The sequence below is a fragment of the Apis dorsata genome, unplaced genomic scaffold (assembly GCF_000469605.1).
Source record: "Apis dorsata unplaced genomic scaffold, Apis dorsata 1.3 scaffold_77, whole genome shotgun sequence".
NCBI lineage: Eukaryota > Metazoa > Arthropoda > Insecta > Hymenoptera > Apidae > Apis > Apis dorsata.
This window is the reverse complement of record NW_006263375.1, coordinates 387,579-398,688: the sequence shown is the minus strand read 5'-3', so window position 1 is coordinate 398,688 and position 11,110 is coordinate 387,579. Positions and strand designations below refer to the sequence as shown.

General features: G+C 35.0%; 1 protein-coding gene across 18 annotated transcripts in view; it reads left to right on the top strand.

Annotated features, from left to right (window-relative positions):
- The window catches only part of LOC116184938, a 52,315-nt gene that overhangs the window by 25,239 nt on the left and 15,966 nt on the right, over positions 1-11,110 (top strand). For 2 of the 18 annotated variants that reach the window (XM_031508190.1, XM_031508188.1), the window contains one exon: positions 2,925-2,959. The exons of 8 other annotated variants lie outside the window; for them this stretch is intronic. In XM_031508190.1, the coding sequence (XP_031364050.1) occupies positions 2,925-2,945 (21 nt within the window). In that variant the 3' untranslated portion in view covers positions 2,946-2,959. Of the gene's footprint in view, positions 1-157; positions 163-2,118; positions 2,212-2,924; positions 2,960-3,264; positions 3,299-3,991; positions 4,026-6,580; positions 6,587-8,254; positions 8,270-8,682; positions 8,693-11,110 lie in introns of those variants that run through there. 8 more of the 18 variants (XM_031508183.1, XM_031508185.1, XM_031508193.1 and 5 more) reach the window with 8 other exon arrangements.

The window sequence follows — 11,110 nt, the reverse complement described above, 5'->3', positions numbered from 1 at the left end:
AAAAAAAAAAAAAAAAAAAAAAAAAAAAAAGAAAAAAAAACAGTGACCCGTTTTCGGTCTATCGAGGCCTCGAGCGGCACAACTCGTGGCTGCCTCCGCCACGACCGAAAACCGGGAAACGTGTGAAAGGTAGCCGTGTTTCCACTCGTGTTTCGAGGGTTACGAAATTGTAATTCCGTGGGTTTCAAGTGGTCGTTTCGCACGGCGATCGTTATCGATTCGATTATTCGACGGCTGTTTTCACCCGCGTTATCGGCACGAGGCACGAGGCGCGAAACTCCGGGGCGAAACGCGAAAAACAAGTTTAAACCGGCCTCACGTAACCGGGAGTGACATCTCTGTCTCGAAACAGTTTTCAATTGAGCACGAGTCAAGGATCGAAATTGAGTTCCATTCGAGAGACTATTTATAATTTTCTCGATTACCGGTATAATTTTCTACATAGCGAAACGATACCACGCTCTATGATTTTCAATATCTTTGAAGCTCTAAATTGTGTACGTATATCAGGAAAAATAATATGATCACAAATTTAGAATCAAATTAGGGAAACAGAAAAATTTGGATATATCAATTATTATTCTTATTCTTTTCTCACAAGATTTCTTTCGTCGAGTCTTTAATTCTTTGCTATTCATAAAGAGTACAATTCGAGGCCGATTCACTAGAGTTTTCTCCCTCGAAATAGCACGCTTTATGATTTTTAATATCTTTGAAGCTCTAACTATAAAATTGTGTATAATATTCTAAGTCATATGATCAAAAGAATAAATTTACAATCAAATTAAGAAAGTAGAAAAATTTGAATATATCGCGTCAATTATTATTCTTATTCTTTTCTCACAAGATTTCTTTTGTTGCGTCTTTAATTCTTTGCTATTCTTTGCTATTGTGTAGAGCACAATTCGAGGCCAATTCGCTAGAATTTTCTCTCTCGAAATAGCTCTATGATTTTTTAATATGAAGCTCTAAAACAAAAAAAACAAATTTACAATAAAATCAGGAAAACAGAAAAATTTGGATATATCAATTATTATTCTTATCTTTTCTCACAAGATTTCTTTCGTCGCGTCTTTAATTCACTTCTTTGCTATTAAAGAGTAGAATTCGAGGCCGATTCGCTAGAGTTTTCTCTCTCGAAATAATTCTATGATTTTTAATATCTTTGAAACTCTAACTATAAACCTATATATATATATTAGGAAAAGTAATATGATGACAAAAACAAATTTACAATAAAATCAGGAAAACAGAAAAATTTGTATATATCAATTATTATTCTTATTCTTTTCTCACAAGATTTTTTTCATCGCGTCTTTAATTCATTTCTTTCGTAAAGAGTACAATTCGAGGCCGATTCGCTAGAATTTTCTCTCTCGAAATAGCTCTATGATTTTTAATATGAAGCTCTAACTATAAACCTATATATATATTAGGAAAAGTAATATGATGACAAAAACAAATTTACAATAAAATCAGGAAAACAGAAAAATCTGTATATATCAATTATTATTCTTATTCTTTTCTCACAAGATTTCTTTCGTCGCGTCTTTAATTCACTTCTTTGCTATTAAAGAGTAGAATTCGAGGGCGATTCGCTAGAGTTTTCGCCCTCGAAATGGATTCGCAGGCAAATTATACTTGGCTGGCTTCGCTCGTTCTTACTCGCGCCGCTTACTACACGTCACGTTTTCGCCTCTCCCTCTCAGCGTGAAAGGGGTGAGCCGCCATTTGTCTGGCTTGTCCGCCGACTAACTAAGAGAAACTCCGCGGCGGAATCGTTTCTGACTGATGCCCAATGATCACTCAACCGTTTTTCCCCACCATTGTTCCATTGATAACACCTCCCCTCTCCACTGTCGTCAGTTTACCCTCCGACCATTATGGGAGGATTGCTCGAGACGGATCGCTCGAAACGCGTGATTTCGTTCGCGATACACGAGATAGTAAATCTAGGGGGAGAAAGAACAAATTTTTTAAATTTCTATTTTTTTTTTTTTTTTTTTTTTTTTTATTATTCGAACGTATCCCTATTGTTAAATATGGTGTACGTAAATCTGGGACGATATTTCCATACGAAAAATTTATTTGAAATTTCAATAGTTACGTGGATAATAGCGCTTGTGTAAGCTTGATCCGGATATAGCGGACAATTTTACTCAAAAAGAATGTATTCGCATCGAAGTCTCTATAAATAACGATTAAAAAAGAAAAAATCATTCCATAAAATTTTTATACGTATTTCTATCCATTTTTATACGACGATTTTTTTTTTTTTTTTCAATAGAGGAATAATAGCACGTATAAATTCAAAGAAGGTTGAATACAGCTGTTTCTCTTTTTTCTTTTTTTTTTTTTTCTCCCCTAACTCCGTTTATCCGAATGAAATTTCTATAAATAACATCGGAGCATCGAATTTTAGAGCCTTTTTCTTTTTTTTTTCTCTCTCTCTCATTCGGTATTCTTTTGAATTGAAAATCCTTTGAATTTCTTACTTGAATTTCCAGTTCATAACGCGTGGTGACAAAATTGGGATCTAGGTTACTTTTTCTTCAATATGTTCAAATTCACGAAACGTTTAGAAATATAATCTTTAGTCTTACTTCTAGAATTTAAACGATGTACCTTTTCAACGTATCTACGTCGATCCTTCTCCCATGCTATCATATATCAAATCATAAAAAAAATATGCCATACGTAATTTAGAAAATTATTATTCATATACTCAATTGCAATTTACAATAACAACACGCAATTCAAAATGTTAATGCACATGTCTACATATAAAGTCATCAAGATAGTCCATTATTATTTCATTCTCCTTGGCTCTTTTCTCCCGGTTACTCCGGTTATGCAATCAGAGGCAATAAAGACGCAACGATCTGAACGAATCATGATTGCCAATTGCCATGATAAGTTCCAAGGGTAATGTTCGTATTCCATGAACCCAAATAACTCCAATATCCTCCTGGAAAGGTAGGACTGATTGACATAGCGGCTCGTAGCACGATAGTTAAATCGTGGAGAAAGATATATATATATATATATATACAAAAATAGTCGTATCAAGAACTTCGATATTGCGTGCGTTTCCACCGACGTCCCTTCGTTACTGATCATAATCGTGGAAAGAAAACTTTTTCGAAATACCCGCGGAACACCCCCCTCGAAATCGCTGCGCCTGGTCATTTTTCTTCGCGCCGTGGCTTCCTTTCGATTAAACCGATCGTCGAAGCCGGGGTTCAAACGCGCGAGGAGGCGAAAGGCGTCGCGGCCGATGATCACAGAAGGCGGTGGAAAGGAAACAATTTCACGATACATCCCCTTTACGACGTAATAAATCATCGGTAGCGGCAACCTCCCTCGTCGAGTCATTAAAGTTTGATCCCTGCTCTCAGATCTCGTGACGCCTTTAACGCGGCGTAATTCAATCTTGCGGATTTTCCAGATATCGCCGTGTAATTTATTATTAGCTCCTCTGGGAATAATTAATTTTTCATTCTCTTTGCGTCGCGCCCTTCCAAATAGTTTTCGAATTAAACGAATCGAACGATTCCTCGTGAAACATTCTCGTGCAATTTCTGTTTTATTTCGATGTTTGCAGCACTTGGAAAGTTGCAGGATGAAACAATACTCGATTGTTTTATATATATATTCAACGGCTTAGTTTCCAGATTAAACGAAAGTGTATTAGTCTTGTACGACCGATCTTAAGTCTACTTAATGCTACTTGTTCCTAACGAGGGAGGGGGTAAGTTTGATCGTAGTTTTGCTTCCGTTTGGTATCTGTCTACTTGAATAATAGATACACGTTGCGTAGATAGGAACAAAAACTCGTTGCTCTTGTTTTCCCTGTCATCAATTTGTGAATCTTTCGAAATACGCATCCCCACGTGATTAACACGTCCATACACGGTGTGCAATTTTTGCTCCGCTAATTTCCAATCTTTTCCCTCTCCTTTTAAACGGAAAGTGGGATAAAACACGTGAGGCGCAATGGTATTGAAATCATTAGCTCGGTTTCGTGAGTCCTTTTATATATATGTATATAGCGGTTCAGGGTGGCACGCAATAACCTTTGAACGATTTCTATCGCGTGGCACTATCGTTCGGTTCCTTTATCAAGAATTTCGATCGTTCCTAATCGACCAATTATTTCGCGGCACTCCAATTTTCCGCGATAAACCTTCGCTGGGCCGGTTCCGTCGAGTCGAACGCTTGCGTTTCACCGCGCGTTGTATGTCGATACGACATGTTTCCTCGAGAAACGTCGATTCGGACGTCGATTTTCGATTTGATATTAACAAAGAAGTGGAGAAAGAAAGGAAGGAGGTTCGAAAGTAGTTTCGCATTTTTAATTCGCATCGATGAAATTAAACCGAACGGGTTTAGCGCCCGTCGTGTATTTTCAACACGTGTGCAAAATGGGTCATTTCATTATTCATCGCTCGTATTTTGACGTTTTATTGTATCTATAAAGCGAGCGTTATTTTCCACGATAAATAGAAACGCAGTTAGGATCGCATGTCGAGTGAAAATCTTCTTCGGCCACTACCGCCCAAGTTAAATTCTCACCTAACTTGGTTGAAGCTAATCACCGGCAAACCGGGGACGTGCGTGGTTAACCACAATTGCATGCGACGTGTGACAATTGACAACAATCTCTTCATTGATATGTGTGCATATTCAGGAGAAAGAGGTATATATATATATGTATACATATAGCACGAGTTCGAAACGAGAAAATAGATGCATTTCGCATTAATTTATCGGATCGCTGCATCTGGCTATAATTTTTCTCTTTTCTTTCTTTTTTTTTCTTTTTTACGTCCCGTATGTAGAACGCCTAACGTACAACCATTGGAATTCTCCTATTGAATTATTTCAAGCATTATATATTCGCGTGCCTTTCTTTTTTTTTTTTTTTTTTGAATAATTCAAATTTAACTAAACTTTTAAAACAAAGCTAGGTGCAAAATAAAGCAGAAATTCGATCGAAAGAAAGCTCGACGAATTTTTTTTTAATACCAAAAATAAAACTTCGCTCGCTTGAGCCAAGTCGCATCGAATTAAACGAATTCGAGTATAATTGAATAAAGATGATGTGTATTCCGCAATTCCAAATCGTGGGATTACGATATATATTTGTACGCGACGCTTATTGCCACGGTTGTTCGTTCATGATCCAAATATCAAGTAAATATGACGAGGCTACGTACTCCCTCTCCCCCTACAGAAAACGTCGAGGCGAATCGGAAACTGCGTGGTCGGATATAATCCGTGCGCGTGTATAGAACTCCCTTTGATCATAGTGTTGCAACGTCAAAGGGGGATGCGTCGTCGTTGGCGAAGATTAGCAGCTCGTACTTTCCGTCACAATTATTTCGACGAGGGTCGCCGTTTCCTTAATTTGAATTAAGCCTCGCGTAAATTCAGGTTACCGGGTCTTTTATGTCGCCTCTTCTTTTTTTTTCTTTTTCTTTTTTTTTTTCTTTTCCCCTCCCCAATTTCACGTACGATATCGTTTCGATTTCAATGGTGATTGGATATATATTATTGTTTTATATACGAGAGAGAGAGAGAGAGAGAAAGAAAGAGAGGGGGGAAAAAGAATCTCGAGAAGAATAATAATTGTGTAACAAAGTGGGTTAATGATGATCGATTTTTAATTTGTACTTTTTAATAATACGATTTTAATTGGCACGCTCGATTGCTCTTCTACTTTCTAATTGAAATCGAACGCGAAATTATATTATTAGAACCCGATTCTTGTTGTACGAAATTTAATTTAAAAATCGTTCGATGGATTAGATTGATTGTTTTGATAAAGTCAAAGAGTATCGAAGGATTCGCGATATTGAATTGATAACACGTGTAGGGGGTGTAATAATTTTATTAATTTCCGTGCACGGATGCCAAATGTGCGCGCGTTGTGCAACATAGTTGTATCGGAGAATAATCTGAAAGTAAAGGTTTGCAACGTATGCGTGGTTAGTTCCAGCAGCGTGGTGAATGGGCTCGTTGCCAGGATTCTCTCTATCAATGTTGGATCCGTCAAAGAGGGATAAAATGTTAAGTAATGAGGTCAAGCAACTTGTACTTTCTATTTAATTACTACGTGTAATATCAAATTTTGATACCTCGTGCATGAAAATTTTTATTTGGAAAATTGGTTCGAACTGACATCTATTTTAAAATTATCGATTTTGTACGATGTGAAATGGAATTCAAAATAAATTGTCAAAATTTTGAAAGAAGAAATTTCAATTTCGAAATTCAAATCGTTTATTACGTACATATAATATAATTTTTCTTAAAATTGAGAAGGAAGAATTTGGATGAAATATTATAATGAAATATATTTGTTAGTCGCATAAAATTTATTTCTTTTATTGTAATATTTGATATTTGCAAAGTGCTCGATACTCTTTGATCAATTTTTCGAATAAAATATTATGTTTTATCTGCCGTCTGCACGGATATGTTTCAAGCAACTTTTACAGCAAAAATGTAACACAGAAAGTTAACGGGCAAATGATGCGATATTTATTAAATTTCAAATGAAATCACGAATAAATAGGGCGGCAAAGCAAAGAAAGTCTGAAAACTGGAAATCATTATTTGCTCTTTAATATTTTTCGATAAATTTTTCGATATTTATAGCGAACAACTTGCTTACTTTCTCAAGTGATCGATCTTCAATTTTAAATTGATTAAAATTTCAATCGAATTAATTACATAATTTCTAATATCTAAGAAAATATTATTTTTTAATTTAATTTCCTCATCAAATCATTCGATAAATCATTGTGTGGCCAGAATATTTTAGTTAACGAATATTACTCGATTAATTTAATATTGTAGCTAATATTATAGGTGAAATGTAATGTAAAGTTTAAGTGCACATGTTATCCAACTATATTCCTATACCTTATTATTACGTGCGTTGATTGTTGCTAATACTTGAAGTTAATGTTACGATATTGCGTTTCAAATTAATTTCACGTGGATTTATAATTTCAACAACAAGACAGTGTTTCATATTGTAATTCTTTAAATAAAGGAAAAATAATTATTGGAATACAAAGTATAATAATATCTCAGAAATGAATCTTACGAAACATTTTATACATTATTTACTATGTTTTATTTTATTTTCAATTTCTTTAAAGTATTATAAACCAGACACGAATCGTGTAAGTTATTTCAGTTTTCCTCTACAATTAGATTCAATGATTGGAAAATTATTTATCGTATTCTAATTACAGATACAATTTTTGGATTAGAATTATATTTCAATGAGAAAGTCTGAAATAGTTCTTTGGTTATATCAAAGTTATATTAAATTTAATTTCTTTTTCAGTTTAAATTAATTCAGTTAAATTATATCGATGAATCGATCGAAAAGTTTCATATTTATCAATGTTTTTATACTTTAATTTTGTAGAAAATCTAAAATTTTACAGATATCAAATAAATTACATTGTAATAAGTTTTATAAAACACAACATATTCGTCAATTTATTATTACAATAACAATGCATTCTATTGCGTAATTATGTGTAAATGAAGACAGTTATATAGAAATTTTAATTTTAATTAGCTTTTGCTTATAACGTACAGTCATTCCAAATAATATGTATTATTATTTGGCGCTCATTATGTATTATTAGTATCATCAAAATACTATAATAACGATGCACTAATCCGATAACATTTTAATTACTGTCTACATTTAAAGCATAACAACAACAATAATGATTCTTTGTTACACGAATACAACAGAGAGGAATAGATTCATCAAATGTTGTAATAATAATCAAGCATTTTACCGTTCAAATTGAAATGAAAAATATTATAAATTTCGTATATTTAAAAAAAAAAACATATAAATTATTCCTACAATTAATAATTTGCACAAATTAAATTTTTCGTCGAACAAAATTTCTAAATTGTACGCTTATTTCGTACATTTTTCTCCAAGAAAGAACAAAAATTCCATCGTCATAATAATTCACACGAACGAAATTTTTTTCTTAAACGTTAAAAAATTCCAAAATATGCCATAAAATCGGTTAAAATTACCGCATCTGATTCACTCTCATCTCACTTCTGAGTCGGTTCAATAGGTGTAAACGGGCGTAAAACGATTAAAAAGCGTGATTTGGAAAAAAAGCGACGTGTAAACAAAAGGACAAGGGCCGATTGACAGCGGTTTCTTGGGCGGAAAAGAAGGAATCGCGAGTAAGCGGAGTGGGGATGAGCGTCGCTCCCCGTTCTTTGCTCGACTCCGGCTCGAGCGCCGGTCGAGGAGTGGGGGATCCTCGTGCGTTTACGATATACGGAGCACGAACTCGGAAGTTCAGTCTGTACGCGACAAGCGGCGCGTTCGTTCGCGCGTGTTTCTTCCCGCGTAAGTGTATCATGTGTGAGAAACGTGGTATGTGCACGGGTAAACGACAGGTGCCTCTTCTGGTAGTGACTACGTTGTTAGTTGGCGTGCGGCCGGAATTAGTCGGTGAGTACAAGTTAATATATCGCGATAAAAACGGTGTTGGTAAATATTTGAACGGTGTAACGGAGTAAATGATCTTCGTAGATATTTTAATTTTTTGATTTGTATAAAGATAAAATATATCGAGTGTTGTGGATCGATCGAAAATTGATTAATTGCGCTCGAAATCGTGTAATCTCGTCGTTTAACAAACTGTTGAATCGTTGAGGTGAAAACAATCGCAATAAATGTGCGATTTACGCTTGTTTTTATCCGCGATTTTTGCTTCGAATTTTGCTTTTTTTTTTTTTTTTTTAAACAGTGTACGCGTATTACTTTTTAATCGCAAGTTCGATACATTTCGCGTTATATTTACGGCCGTATTAGCGCTCTTTTTTTAAACAACGACAATAGAGGAAAAACGGGATAACTTTTCGATTTTTTTCGTTAGTGAAAACTTTCGAACAATTTAACGCGAAACGCGAATCCAAAGATATAAATATAAATTTTCCCGTTGAAAAGTATAAAAAGAATATACAATTAATTCTACAATTTTTGCAGTTTAGATTATTATTCCGTGAAAAGTAGAAAATACGCAATTCTTCTTCGATTCTCATATCCTTTATACAGATTTTTAGATATTTAAAAAATATTTCGCATTTACGATTCGCAACGCAAATACATTTGTTTACATTTCTTTTCTCGCAACTTTATTTACCACGGACGTATATTGCGCGTCTAATCAACGTTTAATGGATTAATATCGTTTATAGTTTTCTCCGGCCGTTCGTTTCAAAACAAAATAAACATTATCCGGAAATCCGAGTTCCGAGAACAGAAATTGCTTGGCAAATAGGCGGGATAAAAGAGGAGGGCAAAAAAATCCTTCCATAAATTCGTTTTTCCGTGTACGCGTCTCTCCCTCTCTCTCTCTCTCTCTCTCTTTCTTTTTTGCCCCAGTGTAAAAATTATACTCCAATTTTTTTCCTCCTCGCGATAGAGAGCGCGAGACAGAGTACACGCGTTTCAATCTTGATGATGCCACGTATTTCTCAATTATCTACAAAATTGAATCTTAATCTGGCCCGCGCAATCGGGATGCACAATCTTGCTCACCTTCGTAACGCGTACGTTCGCCAAATACGAATCAAAATTCCGATTAATTCGACATTTCGATACCGTTCGTATCGCAGTTTTATTTTAACGAGAGAGAGAGAGAGAGAGAGAGAGAGAGAGATTATTTTCGATATTATTTTAAACTCGTAAGAAAAGCGAGAAGTATATCGAGCGTATATATATGTTCGTAACACGTACGAATCGGGCAGAAAAAGGAAAAAAGAAAGAAAAAGGCGAGGCAATAAGAATCGCGCGTATCGCTGATTTTTATTTTATCGATCGTGAACGATCTCCTTCCTTTCCTTCCTCGACGAGATGGCTACGAAACTCGGTATAAACCGTAAAACTTGGATTCGTTTGAAATTTTATACGGTTCGCGACGTCCATTGTTCCGGATCCTCCCCTATACAATACATTGGAAAGTTTGACAGATACGTTTGCATACAGGTAAAGTCGCGATTTCGCAAATATTGCCGTGTCACGTAGACACTCGGTTCGGTTACATCGGATAAAATACGAAACCACGTGGCGGTATAATGTCGAAATATCGAGCAGGTCAATTTGTACGTGTCGCGTTTCCGCCGACAAAACCGCTTCAACCACGCGAAATTCGTAAAAATTATCGGCGAGATAAAGATCCCTTGTGTCATCGTGTTTGTCTCCTCCGCGTGTGTGTTTGCGTTCCACGTTTCCTTTCGTCTTTCGACGTGTATTGGAGTAGCTCTTGGAGTCTGAATCATCTCGTTTATTTTTTTACGTTTAAAAAAAGACGATACTCTCTATTCTCGCAATACTTTTCTCGGTTTTCGGATTAGAGATATTCGAGAACGTGATCTCGTTGCCGTAATTATTAAGTAGTTCTATCATTCACACTTTTAGCCGAGAAAAAAATATTTGAAAATTTGAAAAGAATCGGAAATCGAAATGATAATTTAAAAGTTTTTGAGTATAAAGTAGTGGTTAAAGTGGATGGAAAAAAAAGAATGAAAAGAGAAAATTATGATTAGGGAAGGGTAGAAGAGAGAAAAGGAAAGAAATAAATTTTCGCGATTTACCGGCGATGGTAACGCGGATTTGTTTCGTATGATTGAAAATTACTTGACGTGAATAGACTCGAAGCGAGGTCGGAAAACCAATTTGTTTGTTCAGGATCAGTGTTTGATCGAACACACATTTATTACGCGGACGAAACACATGGCCTTTTATAATTACCAGCTGGATTAATTACTATCTATGGTTGAGCCGTCGGTGGTTACATAGTCGTCTCAAATAGAATTTCTCTCAAAAATTCTTTAGAATTAATTCGAATAGTGTGAAATACTTTACGGTTTTTATTATTATTTTTTTTTTTTCAAACAACAGATATCAACGAATTTTGATGAACATTCTATTTTTTTTTCTTTTTTTTTATTTTCTAATTCCTATGATGCGAGCGGAAAACGAATTTGAATTTTAAATATATTTAAATAATATATATAGATACACGCGTGAATAGAATAG